General features: G+C 37.3%; 1 protein-coding gene across 4 annotated transcripts in view; it reads right to left on the reverse strand.

The window, feature by feature from the left end:
• Positions 1 to 212: 212 nt before the first annotated feature.
• The window catches only part of LOC127451726 (pre-B-cell leukemia transcription factor 1-like), a 62893-nt gene continuing 41422 nt past the window's right edge, over positions 213 to 21683 (reverse strand). For 2 of the 4 annotated variants that reach the window (XM_051716631.1, XM_051716632.1), the window contains 6 exons: positions 17365 to 17609; positions 13926 to 14116; positions 13688 to 13823; positions 10951 to 11107; positions 3646 to 3732; positions 213 to 3320 (listed from right to left, as the gene is read on the reverse strand). In XM_051716631.1, coding sequence (XP_051572591.1) covers positions 3689 to 3732; positions 10951 to 11107; positions 13688 to 13823; positions 13926 to 14116; positions 17365 to 17609 — 773 coding nt within the window. In that variant the 3' untranslated portion in view covers positions 213 to 3320; positions 3646 to 3688. Of the gene's footprint in view, positions 3321 to 3645; positions 3733 to 10950; positions 11108 to 13200; positions 13284 to 13687; positions 13824 to 13925; positions 14117 to 17364; positions 17610 to 21683 lie in introns of those variants that run through there. The other 2 variants (XM_051716633.1, XR_007899134.1) reach the window with 2 other exon arrangements.

Raw genomic sequence — 21683 nt, forward strand, 5'->3', positions numbered from 1 at the left:
GTTGAGATTAGGAGAAAAAGGCCTGATTTATTATTATCCTCATATTATTGTCCTTATGCTGCATAAATATTCAGGCAGGGCGAGACAATTGGCGAGCTCCCTGAATCCTCAAATGGCAGACCCATTCATAACCGCTCTAACGAGATCATTTTACGGGCCGTAACATGAAAACAGCCCCTTAATGAGCACCAAAAAAGAAAAACTACAGGCTTAAAAGCACACTAGATTATTTTATTAGTTTTTGTTTTTCTAATAAGGAACACTACAGTTTTCTCATATTTCTTTTTTTTTTCTCTCTCACTAGAACAGTTCTAAAGTTGAGGTATAAAAGGAGTTTATACAGACTACCAAGTCTGAAAATGATGGGGTTTATATACAAGTGAAATGGAGAGAGGAGAGGTAGAGAAGAGGAAGAAAACAGTGAATACAGAAGGAAGTATGTACTACAATTCTAGTAAAATAATTATAAAAATTTAGAAAAAAAAAAAAAAGCACTGATATCATTTGATTTGGTGCTGTGGAATCCACCTCGGACTATAATTCTATAACATTCCGGAACTCCAACAGCCAATTACCAGATTTAATTTTTTTCTATACAGATATGTAATGAATAATATCATATTTCTGTTAACAATCACTAGCAAATGCAATTACTATGATGCATTTTATTTTGTCATTTTCGGAGCTGACAATTCGTAGTGTAATAAACAGTGAATTTTCATAACACCACAAACAAATGTTACCAGCTCTGGCAAAACCACACAAAATAACACTCTGAAGACTCAAAATTGAAAGAAATTGAAATAAAAATCTAACTGAAAATGCTAAAATGAATATTACAAAGACTATCAACTATTACTCTTGCTCATGGGTAAATCCAAAACCCCCAGCGATAGAAAAGAAAAATAATAATAGGCATACAAAAAGAGGAATACACTGAAACATTCCACAATCTGTACAGTGACATCCATAGATGACTGATAGAAAAAGAAAACATATAATGAAATTTGGTGTAGTAATAGCATTAGTTAGAGATATCCATATGAAATGTGTATAACTAACAGTAATCTATAGAAGACACAATGATCTGAATAATACATTGAAAAGCTCCTCAGAGTTTGTTTCTCGATGTGTACATATGAACAAAACCCCAATTTACATTTCAATGTTATTAAGTCCTTTGTTTCATATATAGAATTCCCATTCATATATCAAAACGCCCTGGTGCTTCCACGACTAAAGGTAAAGTTGGGGGAAAAAAGAAAGCAAAACGCAAAAAACATCGTTCCGGAATACAAATATCTTGTCTGGAAAAAAGTAAATAGAAATTCATTTGAAGTTCCTCAGTCTTAAGTTTAGTCTGTCTGTTTAAAATCACAACACTTCCAGTGCTTATTTTTGGTTAAATTTGAAAGGAGAAAAGCCCTTGTTGCTTGGCTATGTTAACGGATTTTGAAAGAAAAAATAAAAATAAAAACGAGAGTTCCTTTGTTTAGAGAAATTGTAGGCAACATAAAAGGACAGCATGCTTTTCCCAAGGAACAGGTGGTTTCAATTGCACATACAATACAATCAGTTCAAAAGCACAGCAAAGTGAGTGACAAGACAACCCAACCCTTATAAAAACAGACACCCATACAGACACAACATAGTAACATGAGAGGCCAAAGGACAAACGGCAAATTAAAACAATTCCTTGATAATTGTAACTAGCACATTTAACTTCCACGTTTCCGAGAACAATTCTCATAGTCAAGAATATTGGTTCGGAACAATACAGGTTTCAGTTGAAGCCAGGCTGCCATGGCCTCTTCAAAAACATTTTCAGATACATGTAGTCAGTGTGTCAAGTGAAACTGCATGGCTACCTGTTAAGAAAATATGTGACAAAATACCACAGAAACACCAGCCCAGAGCACTGCATTAGGTAGTATAATGTGCATCATGGGTATACTTTCCTTTTCATTGACTTAGTTGCTCATTTATTTATTTGGTCTGTTAATAATACCCTCTCCCTTTAATTATATTTTTTGTTAAAAAGGTTAGAACCGACAGGCTAAATGGAATCACGAAAACATCTCAACACCCTACATGCATGGAAGACAGTGGAATATCTTTTTTCTTTCCCTTTAAAAATATTTCTAATACCCACCCACTTCCCAGCCCAAACTAATACTCCACGTATCCCTCCAACCCCTTTCTAACACAAGGTCAAGTTTTTGTTAAGTCTAGTGTCTTTTATTTGGTGGCTGGTGCATTCTTCGTGTGGGGTGTGGGGTGGGGAAGCTGCAGGAAAAATGCAATTAACTAAACTATTAAAAAAGGTCAAAGAGACTGAGTGGGGTTGAAGAAAAATTTAGCCATTGACCGCAGATCAAAAACTCTTTTTCCCCACTCATTCCTCAACTGCAGATCTCTCATTGTTCGCGCCAAAGTGTTCTGTGATCAATTTATACTGTTCAATTTCCCGCGTACCTTCACGCAGATGGATTCCTCACCATCCAACCACCAGGTAAAAGTTTCATTGATAAGATTTTGTGCTTAACACAACGTTGAACTATGGAGGACAGCTTGCTCTGTGAGAATAAATGCTTGTAGTCATTAATACATCATTTTCCATACTGAAGCAGTAACAAAGAGCACAGAACTGATCGGTAAGGATATTAAAAATGCACAAGTGGACTAAAGAAGATTTGCATGGCGTCTTTACGGTTCAGTTGTCTGAGGTTGTTCTTCGACGAGCGGAAGGTGCGACAACCATTGACAGCACTTTGGTACAAGCAAGGAGGGTTGTGTAATCTCCATTATGACAGGTCAGAACAGGAACGTTGGCATGGAGTTGGGAGTAGTGTGTTCACCCTGTGTTTTCCACAGAACAACGCTGGTGAGGACGTCTTTTATTCTGTGTCATCTGTCACTCATCGTCAGCGAGAGCTTCAGTCATGTAATCAGACACTGAAATCATTCAGCTGCCGCAAAACTTGCCGCATCTTTTGCTCGAGAGGAGCGAGCGTGTGTGCATGGGAGTGTGTGCGTGCATTTCAATCAGTCTGGTTCAGTACGAGAACACTGGCACACCAAGAGAAAGTGGGAATGAGGACTATGGAAGATTTGACATATGTTAGTTTGAAGGACGAATGCTGTGAGAGGGAGAACAGGGAAGAGACTGGATGATGAAATGCTGTGTGTGTATATCAGTGACTGTATGTTGGGTAGTGTGAGCTGCATTAGCTGGAGGTGTCTGAATGGATGCTGCCAGGTGGTCCTAGTGGAGAGGTGACGGAAGAGGGGTTGGTGTTGTCTTGCCAGCTGTTGTTAGCCTGTGGAAAGAGTAACAATGACCATATGAAGAAAAGCATCATGGAAATGACACTGAAGACTTGTCCATGCAATTTCAAAATGTAAGCTTACTTCAGGGAAGTGCTTAAGAGTGAACAAAAGATTGATAAAGGCACCAAGGGTCAGAATTCAAACAAGTTATAGTTTATAGTTATAGCTATAGTTATCGATAAGTGAACAACTCTAAAAATCATTTATTAAGCACATTAAGATATTTGAGATTTTCAAAAACCTGCAGACACCTTGTTCATTTTACGACGTGTGTGTGTTTTTGTGGTTGACTGTAGAGCTAAATATGGTACTCACGTCTAGATGGTGTGGGGTGTAAAGAGGACTTGCTGACATATCTTCATAGCCTGCCGTCAGGTGTGTAGCATGGTGCAGGATATCCACCTGCAGTAAACACGGTAGCTTCAATGTTGCAACATAACCACAATCTTGGTGTCTTTGTCATACCAACAACGGAACACAATGTCAATAAACACCAAAGCTCAAAACACATGACGTAATGTAAATAAAATTATTTTGGCCTTTCAGTGAAAAACTACATAAAGGCATAGTGAGCAGTGTTGGGTGTAATCTTATTACACCACAATTAGTTAATATAATCTAATTATTTTAAGAAATACTTCTCAGAAATTCTTGTAATCACATTACAGTTACTTAATCATATTACTTTCAATTAAGTAAATTACTTTAAGTACATTACTTGGGATACGAATATGTCTAAAATAATATTTATGTAGAATACATTTAAAACAAATTATGTTCATGGTCTGTCTGTTAGCATTTCTGTTACAGCTGAAGGGACAACAATAATAATAGAGGAAATATAGACATTATTTTGACTTTGCCGAGTGAAAAACTAACTTCTCTGTAAAAATTGTTTTAGAAATTAACTTAAAAGTAACTATTAATGTGATTACTTTTCCATGATGTAATCAGTTAAGTAATATGATTACAATTTTAGAGAAGTAATTAGTAATTTGCAGTGGATTCATATTTTTTAGTAACTTACCCAACACTGATAATAAGTTTAGTCTATCTGTGGGTTTATTACCACAGAGCCCAGGCAAGCTCATACCTACGTCTTTCTCTAATATGTCTAATTTTTAATACATCTAAGGCTGCATGCACACTGCAACACCTAATGCACATATGCAATGTTTTAAAAATGTGCTTAATTTAACGCGGGTCATTACAGATCACTACACACGGTGTTTAAATTAATACCCTGCCTGAAAGTGCAGCGCTAAACTGCACAAATGAATCTGCGTTGCGTCGAAACTGGTCAGTGTCCGGCTATCAGTGGGTCGTGCACGTAAACTGATCTGTTCTGTGCAGTCTAGTGGGTACAGCTGAGTACCGCAGTCTCACCCCTCTTTTAGGGCATCTGGCTTCCTATACAGCTCATTACTATATAAAACAGGCTACATGAGTGTTAATCTAGTCAGCGGAGAAGAAAAAGATGCATCATGATGATAAATCAAACAACCATATCCTAAACTGTCAAAAACATGTACTTTTCTCTGAAGTGTGCTAATACTGCAGTAGTATTTATCATTTCAGGACAGTTTTTTACATTATGTTGATAAATTAATATGTTTGATCCGTTTAAATAAATGTTTGTAAAAAAACATTTTATATATATATGCACATTATTGTCAACTAAAAGGTTTTTTCATTGACTAAAATTATATGCTATTTAGTTGGAGTAGTCAAAGTGAGTACAATTAATGAATATTGCATAATGAAATATTGAATAAAAAATACAAAAATTATGACTAAAATAAAAATTAACTGAGGGACTAAGAGGCAGGACAACTGTAATAAGTAATTTGACATGCATATTCAAGACGTTTCTAAAATAATAATCGAAATAAAAAGTATTTAACATTACATCCCTCGCTCTTATCGCATGAGTGCCAATGAGGTTGTACTCCCTCCATGATTCACACTCCGTAATTCCCTTGCACTTACTAACCTTACCTGAGCACAAGGTGAGGATTTTAGACAAGACCTAATCTACCTGTCATGTAACAATGGTGAAAAATCCTAAATTAAGAAGAAATTCAGTCTTTAGATAGTCAGATGACTTGATATTAGTTACGTCCATATTTATGAGAGGCTCAAATGAGATGCTAAAATGTTTTATCTGATATATGTTTTTGTTGCAACAAGATGTCCAGATATCAGTGAGTGCGTTTTCACGCACACCGATACGCTGATAACTTCCAAGTATCAGCTTATTCAAAATATCCGATAATGCAAGAAAACAGTTTAAACATCAACGCTTGATATAATTATTCTCTGCTATTGATGCCAAAACACAAACAGGAATGCAGACAACACTTGCGCACAATGGATAAGCCAGTAAGAACCAGTGTTATTATAGTTTTGGATTTTTAATTTAGTTTTTATTTCTATTTTATATTCAATATGTCATTTCAATTTAGTTTAGTTTTTGTTAGTTTTCACAGTTTGTCTGTTAGTTTTAGTTTTGTTTTCTCAGTGCTTTGTAGTTTGTTTAGTTAGTTTTTATTTTAGTTTTAGTATTTTTTTTTAAGTCTGCCAAAGCTGAACATTTACAATTGTAATTTAAAAAGTCTAACAACATTATATTTCTCTGGGCAGTCTTGTCACCTCTAGCTTGTGTTATTTTCATGTTAAAGTAGATTGTTAATGTTGCAAATTTTATAATATAGGGTGAATATGGGTAAAGTGACAATGGACATTTAAGCTTGATCCACACTGTATCCATATTAATTTCCTTAAATGATTATAAATCATTACTAAACTGAACTTTGGGGAGTAAACATCTAAAGTAATAGTTCACCCAAAAATGAAAGTTCTCTGATCATTTACTGACCCTCATGCCATCCCAGATGTGCATTACTTTCCTTCTGCTGAACACAAAGATTTTTTAGAAGAATATCTCAGCTCTGTAGGTCCTCACAATGCAACTCAATAGAGGCAAAAACTTTGAAGCTCCAAAAAGCACATAAAAGCAGCATATAATTATTCCATATGACTCCAGTGGTTAAATATATGTCTTAGAAGTGAACAGATGAATATTTAAGTCCTCTTTTTATTGTTATTTTCTTTTATTTATTTTTTTACAGTAAATCTTGACATCAGCTGTCTCTTTGGCAATCATAATTTCAAGCTCGATTATATTTCCCAGCACCATCTAGCACTCTGCGAACTCTACTAGTAAGTGTAATTGAGCTTGAAATCATGATTGTTCCTGTAGACTGCAATTTCAAGATGTACAGTGAAAAAGGAGTGGCATTTTGGTCTGTTCTCACCCAAAACAGCTTAGATCACTTCAGAAGACATTAATTAAACCACTTATGGATTACTTTTATGCTGCCTCTATGTGCATTTTGAAGCTTTAATGTTTTGGACCCTGTTGACTTGCATTGTATGGACCTACTGAGCTATTCTTCTAAAACTCATACACATCTGGAGTGGCATGGGGTTGAGTAAATGATAAAAAGACTTAAACTATGCCTTTATCTTTTTGAGGTTTTAAATTGATGATTTTACTTTGGGATGTGTGGCAGAGCTCATTTCATGACCACTTGTGAGAAAAGCAATGGTACAGAAAATGACAAATTTAGGGCAAATCTTTATAAAGCTATAAAAAAAGTTAACTTAATGTTATTATGTGAAAGTGTATAAGAAAATATAAAAATTAATTCCAAATACTTGTAGATATTTTCTAGCGAATCATTTTCCCTATGTCCATCTTTACCAGTACTGCTTAAAAAAATTCTGGATTTGGTCAAAAGAGGGTCTTCAAAAGTTCTATATCCCATTACTGAATATTTCCTCATTTTTGATTTTGTCTAAGGTAGAAGACATCCTTTGCTTTCTTCAAAGGTATAATGTTACTGTAGATTATGTATCATTTAGATCATATTTCAAAGTGCCAAGGAAAGTAAAATTTCACACTAGTATATCACAAACTAAAACTAAAATGAATTCCAGATCATTTTTATTTTATTTTAGTTAGTTTTGGAGTTATGAAAAAGCATTTTAGTTTAGTTTCAGTTTTTTTTATTTTTTATTTTTTTTTACAATAATTGCAGTTTTTATTTTAGTTAACAAAAATGATTATAGTTCGTTTTCGTTAATTATAATAACACTGGTAAGAACACTGATAAAGGTGTTCATAAGCAGAGCGAAATCGGGGCGAAAATCTACCTGTGTTGATCAGTTTTTGCTCAAAATGTTAATGACTTTACCCCGATAAAGGAAAAACATTTAAGGCATTTACATGCTCTTACATGTTGACAGCAAGATTGAGCATGTAAACACGTACATGAGAGTAAAAAACATTCGGGATTGGTTGACAGTTTAAATGCAGCCTTAAACAAACTGATATGGAGTCTTGATGAAAAAGATACCCAAGAGAAAAATTAAACTGGAACAGGAAGTGGATGAAGGATTGGCTTGGGATGTGACTTTATGGATGATTCATAAAGAACTTAAATGGAGCAGTGCCCACAGGGAAGTTGGTGGAGAAAGCTTTCAGGGTGTAGCTCTACGCTCAGGACTCAATCTATCGAGCTAAGCTGATGTGCTCTAGGGTGGGAGCTAAGGTGGATGTCACGGGTTGGGGTAGGATTCTTAATGCTGTAGCATTGGGGAAAAGGGGGAAAGGAGCACTACACTTTGAGCAGGAGAGGGAGGGCATTGAGGCCGTTGGGATGTCCTCAGTGCCTACCTGCTGTTGCACAGCGGTAGTGACGCTGACGCCATCCCCGTTGAGTGAACGTAGGCCGAGGTAGGCGTCTCCTGCGTGAGAGAGGGTGTAGGACCCAGATGATCCTGCAGGCAATATATGCAGCCGATCAGGCACGCAACTTTGCCGGGGTCAGGTTTGGAAAGCCTACAGTGTTGTGTGATATGAAACCCTGTCTACTTAATGTTCTGAGCAGGGCATGATATTCAGGACAAACCACATTCCAAAACCAAAACAAGTACTGATAATCTGTTCAACCATTTCTGTTGATTAGAGGTAATAGAAGGGTAAAGCTCACAAAATCTGTCAAGAACATGTTTGGGTCATATGTCACACCAAACTCAAAAGAAAGAAATTTTTTGCTTATAGAAAAAGATGCCTAAATTTTTTATTATTATTATTATTATTGTATCCCCTTTTCTCCCCAGTTTGGAATGCCCAATTCCAACTACTTGGTAGGTCCTCGTGGTGGCGCGGTTACTCACCTCAATCTGGGTGGATGAGGACAAGTATCAGTTGCCTCCACTTCTGAGTCAGTCAATCCGCGTATCTTACCACGTGGCTCGTTGTGCATGACACCGCAGAGACTCCCAGTATGTGGAGGCTCATGCTACTCTCCGTGATCCACGCACAACTTACCACATGCCTCATTGAGAGCGAGAACCACTAATTGTGACCACGAGGAGGTTACCCAATGTGACTCTACCGTCCCTATCAACTAGGCCAATTTGGTTGCTTAGGAGACCTGGCTGGAGTCACTCAACACACCCTGGATTCGAACTCGCGACTCCAGGGGTGGTAGTCAGCGTCAATACTCGCTGAGCTACCCAGGCCCCAAAGATGCCTAATTTTAAGTGTTTGGGGTCAGTCAAAACTCACTTTCAATGTACGGAAAAAAGATGCAATAAAGTGAATGGTGACTGAGGCTGTCAGTCTCAAACTTTCTGCCTTATATCTTATTTTGTGTTCCACAGAATAAAGAAAGTCATACAGGTTTGGAACGACAAAGGGGTGAGGAAATGCAAAAAGATTTTTTGTATTGTGAAATTATTTTCATGACAATTAAGCTCAAAGGTCCTCATTCATATTTATGCAAAACATATTGGCTTCTTTTGATTTTTGGGTGAATGTGACCTGAACACATTTTTGTGAGATTCACCCTGAAAAAGAAAGCAAGCAAGAATCACATATATTGTGACACTGTGACAAAGCAGTCTAGTCCTTTACATTAAGTCATAAAATTCAACCGCTTCCTCCCACTTCCTTTTAAAAAAAATTGTTAATTGTTGATCAGATGTCCACAGGATGTTTAACAGGATACGTAGGGGTGGGTTTTAAAAAAATGTTCGTGGTGGTGGATCATGGTAAAAAATGACAAAACCAAGTTAAATCACCTACCTTCTCCATTCTGCCTCCATAGCAAATAGAGGTTGTACTACACTAACCAAGTGTGTGTGAATGTATGTGAGTCAGTTACATGAGCGTATGTGAATATGGAAAATAACACAAAAAACAAACAAACAAAACACCAACATAGCATCAAAATTTCATGGTAAGCCAATGGTAAAAAAGCACACTGTTTAAGAAAGGATTAGTTAGTTAGTTATTAAAGTCATCATGTTTTATCTTGATCACTTCAAAAGAATAAAACCATGCAACAACGGAAAGAGAAACTGAATGTTCACACTGCCAGGAACTAGTGGTGGGCGGTTTAAGTGAAATCTTTTAACAGTAATGGTTTAAATCAAGATATGTTTTGTTTTGTTTTGTTTTTTTTGCTGGAAATTCAACTATAAATGGGGTATATTTCAGCAACCATGCGGTAATACCAGTAAGTTACACATATAATTTACTCATTTGTTTCTTTTCTCTCCTTCTTTGGAACTTGATGGACACAAACCAAAAGATAAGATTATTCATAATCATAAATGAATGATAAGCTGCATATTACATATTACAATTAAAGACTCAAAACAGTAAAACATTATAAAACTGACTGTTCAACTCTACAGTCGGATTGGATGAGCCACAAAGTCGTAAAATAACTGATATACGCACACCTGTGACCACACATTTATTTTAGGCCATGTCCACATAAATACGTTTTCGTTTGAAAACCTATACATTTTCACTGAAAACTGATTAGTCTGGACGTGGCCTTAATGCGGCAAGTTGTGATGTTGCTCGGCAACCGTAAACACCTAAACTCTGTTTCGCATTGTTCCTAACAATACCCGTTAAAAACAAGTTCTTCCTCATCTTGACTTGTTTGCAACATGTCCAACTCTGTATTTTTGTATTATCCCATGTGTCTTTGTCACTGTCATGTCTAAACAACGTAAAGCAGTCCTTCCCAATCACAGCTGCAAAAATGTATCTTCTAGTACGGCAAAATCTATACCGGCTTACAATATTTTACTGTCACATGGGTACACCGTCATATCGCCCAGCCCTAGCACAACAACTGCACCGTGACGGCCTTATCCTGCTGATGTTTACAAAATACTTGTCACCTAGCTACAATCTATGTAGGCTTTATGATGCAACACCATAAAAATGAAACTAGTTTAAATTCAAAGTTCTGAAGTTGCAAGTATATCATGTAAATACCAGATTTAACAGGCAGATGGTGAACTGACAGATAGTGAAGAAAGATTTCAAAATTCTAGACATACAAGTACAGACTTGAGAGTGGATGAACACATAACAGAACTAAAAGTGGTAGAGATGAATCAAGAAGACTAAAAAAATAATAAGCATGTAGACAGAGTGTACAAAGTGTGCTCTAGGTGTTTCTAAGTGCACGGTTGTGTGGGTTGGCTATCTGCTAGAGATGATGGGGGAGCTGGTGTGAACTTTACCTGAGTTGGGTGTTGCTGGGGAGTTTGCCTGGCTGGCTTGTGCTGACACATTGGCAGCGTCCACTGCTGTTTTAACGGCGTACAGGTTTGCTTCCTCCTGGAACTTACCAATGTTCTTCTTGTACCGAATTCTCTTGTTGCCAAACCAATTCGAGACCTGTGGGTAAAACACAACTCAAATCAGAAAACAGAATTTCATCTTAAAGGGATAGTTCACCCTCTGAAGGAGATGTTTGGTAGAATGTTGCATCTTTTTTTCCATACAATGAAAATGAATGGTGACTAAGGTTGTCATTATGCCAAACATCTCCTTTTGTGTGTAAAGTCATATTGGTTTGGAACAACATGAAGGTAAATAAGAAAATGACCAACACATTTTCATTCTGGGGTGGAACTATGCCTTTTAAACAGATGTAACAAATGTATTTACTTGTTTGAATAAAGAAGTTAGTTTAGCTCAATTAAATTTTTCCTATTTGCGTTGCTTACTTTCCTCTGTGATCTGAAATAATATATTTGCTGTCAAGTAAATAACAGTTGGAAAATCGAACGTGACTATGTATCATACAAAGGTTGACCGATAGTGGATTTTGCCGATAGCAAAGGTGGTGAAAAAGGCAGATAACAGATTAATCTGCCGATAGTCTTTATTTTTTAAATAGAATGTAAAAAATTCCTAATCTTTACTTACTATGATGGGCACAGACAGTCCAAAATTAATAAATTCCAAAAATACAGTTTATTTTGCAACAAAAAAATAAAATAAAATAAAAGGAAGATTTGCTGCATTATGCAGGACTTTTAGATATAAAAAAATCCCAGGAGATCAACAGTTACAGAAATACTCAAACCAGCCCATCTGGCACCAACAATCATGCCATGGTCCAAATCACTGAGATCACATTTTATCCCCATTCTGATGGTTGATGTGAACATTAACTGATGCTCCTGATCCGTATCTGCATGATTTTATGCACTGCAGTGCTACCACACGATTGGCTGATTAGATAATCGCATGGATGATTGTTGGTGCCAGATGGGCTGGTTTGAGTATTTCTGTAACTGCTGATCCTGGGATTTTCACGTACAACAGTCTCTAGAATTTACTCAGAATGGTGCCAAAAACAAAAAACATCCAGTGAGTGGCAGTTCTGTGGACGGAAACACCTTGTTGATGAAAGAGGTCAACAGAGAATGGCCAGACTGGTTCGAGCTAATAAAGTCTACGGTAACTCAGATAACCACTCTGTACAATTGTGGTGAGAAGAATATCATCTCAGAATGCTATCAGATGCAGGTTGGTGCTGTTTTGGCAACATGAGGGGGACCTACACAATATTAGGCAGGTGCTTTTAATGTTGTAGCTGATCGGTAACTTGTATATTAGGTGACATGCATAGTGACTTTGATTCAGATGGTATAAATTTATAAGTTTTGATGACAGATTTAACTTGTGTGGCCAAATAATTTTCCACATTCACACACCGTAATTTGCACTCGCATTTGCTCGCACCCTAGAGCCCTGTTTTTTTATTGTTGCATGACTTTTTTCAGCGGATGAGCTTAAACTTGCTGATAGTGTCAAATGTGACATAAAGCACCTTGAGCTGACCGTGCAATTGCGCAGATACTTCCCTGCTATTCCGTACCTGCAATGATGCGCAATTCCTGACACAGTACCGGCAGCTGTTTTTGCGCACCGGCAACTATTATAAAGTGCTGGGACTCCCGCGACACAATGTGGGGGGTTTGCAAGTTATGCAGTTATGTCATATAGCACACCCATCTATTAATACGTAGCCATTAATTTAATATGTATATGATAAATATAACATGTACAAGCATGTAAAAATATAACATATTTAATATAAGGGAGTTGTTTTATAATGCTAGTTGTGTTAAATATACATTTTCAAAATACCTTGTGTGAATGTTATTTATGAATTAGAGAGGGGGTATGCAAAAGGATGTTGAATGTATGGAGGGGTACGCCACTGTACAAAGTTTGGGAACCACTGTAGAACCAAGCCGTTCTAACTATTGAATCCTCCACCCAGGCTACAGAGGAACACAGAGGAATAAAAAAAACTAAAAAAAACTAGCGGCATAGATTTTTGCAGATAACCAATAGTTCAATAATGCAACTATTGGCACCGTTTAATCAGTAAAACCAATATATTGGTCTCTCTCTAGTATCAAAGTGAAGTAAATGTTTTTAAAAGGCCATTTAATCATTGGTGCATTGCTTACTGGCACTGTTCTGAATGCCCCTTGGCCAATGCATAGCTGAAACTAACTGTTGTATAAGTTGTTTAAACTGCAAATTGACGGCCCTGGTGAGAAAAACATGGAAAAACATTATCTTATGAGCTTTGCAATTAAGATGCATTGTAAAGAAGGCTTTTGTTTATGTAAAACTGCAGTAATTAAATGGTTAACAATGCCTGAGTTGATATCAAATCACATATTCATGATTAATCAGTAGTAAAAAAAGAATTAAAATGTATATAAAAAGGTTCTGAAATACGTTTTGTATGTTCTACACTTTATGAAAACCATGTTAGTGACAGTCATACAATTTTCAAATACATAAAAAGGACATGAGAATTTATTATATTTTAGGATATTTAGCTCAGTTTTCACTTTTTATGACGTGTGGAAATCCTGTACAAACCCATTGAAGATCAATTCAGGAGATCCATTTCCACCCTTCAACTGAAGCCGTGTGTGGCCTTACCTGCGAGACAGTGATCCCACACTTCTTGGCCAACTCTTCCTTGGCTTCCTCACTGGGGTAAGGGTTGGAGAGGTGAGAGTAGAAATACTCATTCAGCACCTCTGTTGCTTGCTTATTGAAGTTGCGTCTCTTACGTCTGAGGACACAATAAGTGTAGAAATTAGGCCAGTGTGACAGCACACCCCATCAGAATAAACCTCCTAAAAAACATATGCAAAGATATGCAGCAGACACATACCTGGCATCGAGGAAGCGGGAGCGCAGGATCATGACAGCCTCACAGGTGCTCTGCTTGAGCTGCATCTGGATGGAGCTAAACTTGCGGTGGATGATGGCCACCATGCGCTCGATCTCTTTGGGTGAGATGGGCCGTGTGCGGGACTGCTCCCTCAGCAGGTTCATCACGTGATTGGTGAACTCACTGCAAGCCTACGGTATCAAAAATATTAGAAGATCACAACTTATAGAGGTGCAAATAAAGAAGACTCCATTATTACTTCACTCCAAGAATCATTAATTGGTGGAGCGAAATCAGTAGGGATGGGAATCGTTAGGAATTTAACGATTCCAGTTCCGATTCCTCTTTACAATTCCGGTTCCTTAACAGTTTCAGTAATGATTCCAGTAGTTCTTTTAGTACTTTTGAGGAAGAATTATTTGAAAATGAGAAATGCAATTCTAATTGGATTTCCTCTGCAGTTAGTTGCCAAATAATGAGATCATTTCAGATTTCTACAAAGCAGATATAACAAATCAGAAATACATTTAATACAATTCTTGTAAAAGGTGTGTTTGCTGACTTTTTAGAGACATATACCCAATCCAATAATTGATCCTACTAGGCTATATCTGGACCGTATCTAAACAAACAAGAAATGTGATGGCATATTTCATTCATTTAAAAAAATATATAAATTCTTTGTATTACAAAACTTGTGTATCTTTAATTAAACACTGCCATATGAACAACCAGTCAGTAACTGCACTGCTTGATTAAAGTCTCACAGGTCTAAAGTCACATGATATAACAGTAACAGTTCCAGAGACATCTCTAGACAGTTTTCTGTTGTCTAATGTTGTACTTCAAGCTTATAAGACTTCAACAGTTATTATTTAATTTCGAGTTGGACATTCATAACTTGCACATCAGTGTAAGATACAGGTGCATCTCAATAAATTAGAATGTCGTGGAAAAGTTCATTTATTTCAGTAATTCAACTCAAATTGTGAAACTCGTGTATTAAATAAATTCAATGCACACAGACTGAAGTAGTTTAAGTCTTTGGTTCTTTTAATTGTGATGATTTTGGCTCACATTTAACAAAAACCCACCAATTCACGATCTCAAAAAATTAGAATACATCATAAGACCAATAAAAAAAACATTTTTAGTGAATTGTTGGCCGTCTGGAAAGTATGTTCATTTACTGTATATGTACTCAATACTTGGTAGGGGCTCCTTTTGCTTTAATTACTGCCTCAATTCAGCGTGGCATGGAGGTGATCAGTTTGTGGCACTGCCGAGGTGGTATGGAAGCCCAGGTTTCTTTGACAGTGGCCTTCAGCTCATCTGCTTTTTTTGGTCTCTTGTTTCTCATTTTCCTCTTGACAATACCCCATAGATTCTCTATGGGGTTCAGGTCTGGTGAGTTTGCTGGCCAGTCAAGCACACCAACACCATGGACATTTAAACAACTTTTGGTGCTTTTGGCAGTGTGGGCAGGTGCCAAATCCTGCTGGAAAATGAAATCAGCATCTTTAAAAAGCTGGTCAGCAGAAGGAAGCATGAAGTGCTCCAACATTTCTTGGTAAACGGGTGCAGTGACTTTGGTTTTCAAAAAACACAATGGACCAACACCAGCAGATGACATTGCACCCCAAATCATCACAGACTGTGGAAACTTAACACTGGACTTCAAGCAACTTGGGCTATGAGCTTCTCCACCCTTGCTCCAGACTCTAGGAGCTTGGTTTCCAAATGAAATACAAAACTTGCTCTCAACTGAAAAGAGGACTTTGGACCACTGGGCAACAGTCCAGTTCTTCTTCTCCTTAGCCCAGGTAAGACGCCTCTGACGTTGTCTGTGGTTCAGGAGTGGCTTAACAAGAGGAATACCACAACTGTAGCCAAATTCCTTGACATGTCTGTGTGTGGTGGCTCTTGATGCCTTGACCCCAGCCTCAGTCCATTCCTTGTGAAGTTCACCCAAATTCTTGAATCGATTTTGCTTGACAATCCTCATAAGGCTGCAGTTCTCTTGGTTGGTTGTGCATCTTTTTCTTCCACACTTTTTCCTTCCACTCAACTTTCTGTTAACATGCTTGGATACAGCACTCTGTGAACAGCCAGCTTCTTTGGCAATGAATGTTTGTGGCTTACCCTCCTTGTGAAGGGTGTCAATGATTGTCTTCTGGACAACTGTCAGATCAGCAGTCTTCCCCATGATTGTGTAGCCTAGTGAACCAAACTGAGAGACCATTTTGAAGGCTCAGGAAACCTTTGCAGGTGTTTTGAGTTGATTAGCTGATTGGCATGTCACCATATTCTAATTTGTTGAGATAGTGAATTGGTGGGTTTTTGTTAAATGTGAGCCAAAATCATCACAATTAAAAGAACCAAAGACTTAAACTACTTCAGTCTGTGTGCATTGAATTTATTTAATACACGAGTTTCACAATTTGAGTTGAATTACTGAAATAAATGAACTTTTCCACGACATTCTAATTTATTGAGATGCACCTGTATATGCTGCATTCCATTCAACTCGGAGAGTTGGATTTTTCAACTTCCTACTAGGAAAAGTGCAATGGAACACTACTTGAAGTCAGAATTCCAACTCGGAAAGTTGTGCGGAAATGTTAAACTCCGATTTCACCGAGATGCAGGTACATGATGTCACACAATGTCAGCACCCACGAAGATGCACAAAATAAGTGATAAACATTCCTTTTATTAAATAATATTGATAAATAAGTCAAAGTTCCTAGATTACATGACATTAAAGTGTGTTTAACAAATGTTAGCAGAGTAGCAAGTGTTCAAAACATGATAAATTATACTATCTTTTGATAATCGTACACCTGTAGCACAAATGCTAGTGCTACAGCATTGTTTATCAGTTGGGTTGCTAGGAGACATCTCTGGTGACAGTCAAACACCTGCTAAGCTTACGGGAGCATTACAGATTTGTTTCCTTAAATGTCATGTTCTGAGCATCTGGCAATGGAATGCATTTATGGTCGGAGATCGGAGATCTCAAGTAGGAATATCTCACATCTGACTTGAATGGAATGCAGCATAATACTATACCAGACCATACTAGAAGCGCTGTCTGTTCCGCGCTGTAGATTCAATCAGAGCCGGCTCATTAGAGTAATCTGTTTGTGCGTTTTACACTTTTGACCCAGCAGAGGTCAGCGCTGCGGCAGAAATGCTTTGCTGGAAACACTGTCAGAGTATTTCAGTACGGCATTCCAGCCGCATCGGTGGAATATTCATGCAGGGGAACCATTAATGGAACCGAAAGTCACGAAGATCATCCAATTCCGGTATTTTGTAAAGAATAGAACCGGTTCTGAACAAGAACTGATTCTCGGTTCCCAACCCTAGAAATCAGTTAATTCAATGAGAGTGATCCAGTGTGACTGATTCATAAAGTTCAGTGTCTAATTCTCACCTGTTCATATTTCTCTAGTTCAGAGTGGTAGATCTGGCGAATCTGTGCGAGTTTGGCTCTGTAGTCGGAGTGTTCGATGCTACCATCGTTGGGCGATCCCCCAGCCGCCGCTGCAGCTGCGGCCGCTGCTGCAGAGCCACCACCCTTTTCAGGTCCAGACACGCCCTCAGCCAGCAGCATGTTATCCAGACGCATGATCTGGGGATCTGGGGGATCCTCCTCCTGGACACCTCTAATGCTCAGCACTGCAGAAGATAAAAGCAGAACAAACCGGCCAATCAGAGATGGAGTAGTTCAAATTGAGCTGTTTTGTAAGCTTCATGTTATGTCCAGACTCGACACAAAGTGACAAGCAATAAAAGTCTTCTCTTCTATGTAAATTGTTTGGCTTAACTGCGATAAACAATTTTGTTGTTCACTTGGTTTCTATTTTTGAGCCACTGCACTGTATAGCCCCAACCACAGTGAAATCTCATTAGTCCAAAATCTTGTTCCATATAACTGTATATTAGGGTCAATGGCATGATGCACATTTTTTGTTTGATTGTATTAGGCATTAAGTTATTCATAAGTCAATTAAAAATGCAATTCAAACAAAACAATTACTTGAATACACACCTCTACTATTATGAACATGTTTTCAATTTCTGAGTTCAAAGTCATATTGATATTTTTATCTGGGGCCAAAAGTCAAAAATTGTAAGTGGGTGTAACCATCTGAAGATAGCAAAAAATAAATAAATAAAAAGTCTCATTTAACCCTTTAAGCACTGAAGGTGCTTTAAAGATTTCCTGTTTAAGTGGCATACCCAAAATTAAAGGTTTATAACTCAACAAAAAAACAAACAAACAAAACAAAAAAAACAAGGAGGGTCAAGTGTTTGGTATCATTGTAAAGAAAACTTTTAAATTTTTTTTAACAATATAGATAATACATTCTAAAACACTTAGCCTAAGAAACTTATTTTTCTCATTTAACATTAAACAGTTGAAGTCAGAAGTTTACATATACTTAGGTTGAAGTCATTAAAAGTCTTTTTTTATTATTATTTATTTTTTATATTCCCTTTTCTCCCAATTTGGAATGCCCAATTCCCACTACTTAGTAGGTCCTCATGGTGGTGCGGTTACTCGACTAAATCCGGGTGGTGGAAGACAAGTCTCAGTTGCCTCCACTTCTGAGACTGTCAGTCTTATCATGTGGCTCGTTGTGCATGACACCGCGGAGACTCAGCATGTGGAGGCTCATGCTATTCTCTGCGATCCACACACAGCTTACCATGTACCCCATTGAGAGCGAGAACCACTAATCGCGACCACAAGGAGGTTACCCCATGTGACTCTACCCTCCCTATCAGCTGGGCCAATTTGGTTGCTTAGGAGACCTGGCTGGAGTCACTCAGCACACCCTGGATTCAAACTCGCGACTCCAGGGGTGGTAGTCAGCGATTAAAACTCATTTTTTAACCACTCTACAGATTTCATATTAGCAAAATATAGTTTTGGCAAGTCGTTTTGGACATCTACTTTGTGCATGACACAAGTAATTTCTCCAACAATTGATTACAGACAGATTGTTTCACTTTTAATTGACTATCACAATTCCAGTGGGTCAGAAGTACCTTTAAGCAGCTTGGGAAATTCCAGAAAATTATGTCAAGCCTTTAAGCAATTAGCCAACTAGCTTCTGATAGTCAATTGGAGGTGTACCTGTGGATTATTTTAAGTTCTACCATCAAACTCAGTGCCTCCTTGCTTGATATCATGGGAAAATAAAAAGAAATCAGCCAAGACCTCAGAAAAAACCAATTGTGGACCTCCACAAGTCTGGTTCATCCTTGGGAGCAATTTCCAAACACCTGAAGGTACCACGTTCATCTGTAAAACAATAGTACGCAAGTTTAACCACCATGGGACCACGCAGCCATCATACCGCTCAGAAAGGAGATGCATTCTGTCTCCTAGAGATGAACGTAGTTTGGTGTGAAAAGTGCAAATCAGTCCCAGAACAGCAGCAAAAGACCTTGTGAAGGTGCTAAAGGAAATGGGTAGACAAGTATCTATATCCACAGTAAAACAAGTCCTATATTGACATAAACAGAAAGGCTGCTCAGCAAGGAAGAAGTCAATGCTACAAAACCACCATAAAAAAGCCAGACTACAGTTTGCAAGTGCACATGGGGACAAAGATCTTACTTTTTGGAGAAATGTCCTCTGGTCTAATGAAGCAAAATTTGAACTGTTTGGCCATAATTACCATTTTTATGTTTGGAGGAAAAAGGGTGAGGCTTGCAAGCTGCAGAACACCATCCCAACCGTGAAACATGGGGGTGGCAGCATCATGTTGTGAGGGTGCTTTGCTGCAGGAGGGACTGGTGCACTTCACAAAATAGATGGCATCATGAGGAAGGAAAATTATGTGGATCTATTGAAGCAACATTTCAAGACATCAGCCAGGAAGTTAAAGCTCAGTAGCAAATGGGTCTTCCAAATGGACAATGACCCCAAGCATACCTCCAAAGTTGTGGCAAAATGGCTTAAGGACAACACAGTCAAGGTACTGGAGCTGATCTCCCGCTGATCAGCTGATTCAGCACCGGCCGTGCAGCCTCATGGCCCGGACACGCCCTCCTCATCATCACAGCGGCATACAAGCAAAACCAACATAATTGTCAAATAAATATACTTAGCTATTACTTGCTATATTTTTGTCTGAGTAAAAAAAAAATAAAAAATAGGCTGGTTGTATTCTACTCTTTGAGAGCTTTCCAACAACATATGACACATGGCTATTTGATCAGTTTGATGTTTTTACTGATTTCAAAAATATGTACAGTTTTATATCTATATCTATATCTATATATATATATCTATATATATATATCTATATATATCTATATATATATATATATACATACATACATACATACATACATACATAAACACACACACACACACATACACATATATATATATATATATATATATATATGTATATGTATGTGTGTGTGTATGTATATATATATATATATATATATATATACACACACACATATACATACATATATATATATACACACATACATATACATATATAAATATATGTATATGTATGTATGTATATGTGTGTATATATATATATATATTGCCCAGTGTTCCAAAGTCCTCTTTTCAGATGAGAGCAAGTTTTGTATTTCATTTGGAAACCAAGCTCCTAGAGTCTGGAGCAAGGGTGGAGAAGCTCATAGCCCAAGTTGCTTGAAGTCCAGTGTTAAGTTTCCACAGTCTGTGATGATTTGGGGTGCAATGTCATCTGCTGGTGGTGGTCCATTGTGTTTTTTGAAAACCAAAGTCACTGCACTCGTTTACCAAGAAATCATGCTTCCTTCTGCTGACCAGCTTTTTAAAGATGCTGATTTCATTTTCCAGCAGGATTTGGCACCTGCCCACACTGCCAAAAGCACCAAAAGTTGGTTAAATGACCATGGTGTTGGTGTGCTTGACTGGCCAGCAAACTCACCAGACCTGAACCCCATAGAGAATCTATGGGGTATTGTCAAGAGGAAAATGAGAAACAAGAGACCAAAAAATGCAGATGAGCTGAAGGCCACTGTCAAAGAAACCTGGGCTTCCATACCACCTCAGCAGTGCCACAAACTGATCACCTCCATGCCACGCCGAATTGAGGCAGTAATTAAAGCAAAATGAGCCCCTACCAAGTATTGAGTACATATACAGTAAATGAACATACTTTCCAGAAGGCCAACAATTCACTAAAAATGTTTTTTTTATTGGTCTTATGATGTATTCTAATTTTTTGAGATAGTGAATTGGTGGGTTTTTGTTAAATGTGAGCCAAAATCATCACAATTAAAAGAACCAAAGACTTAAACTACTTCAGTCTGTGTGCACTGAATTTATTTAATACACAAGTTTCACAATTTGAGTTGAATTACTGAAATAAATGAACTTTTCCACGACATTCTAATTTATTGAGATGCACCTGTATATGTATGTGTATATATGTATGTGTATATATGTGTATGTGTATATATGTATGTATGTGTATATATGTATATATATATATGTATGTATGTATGTATGTATGTGTATATATGTATATATATGTATGTGTGTGTGTGTATATATATATATATATATATATATATATATATATATATATATATATATATACACACACACATACATATATATATACATATATACATATATACACATACATACATACATACATATACACATATATATATATATATATATATACACACACACATATACACATACATACATATATACAC

Source organism: Myxocyprinus asiaticus, chromosome 14 (genome assembly GCF_019703515.2).
Source record: "Myxocyprinus asiaticus isolate MX2 ecotype Aquarium Trade chromosome 14, UBuf_Myxa_2, whole genome shotgun sequence".
NCBI classification, from domain to species: Eukaryota; Metazoa; Chordata; class Actinopteri; order Cypriniformes; family Catostomidae; genus Myxocyprinus; species Myxocyprinus asiaticus.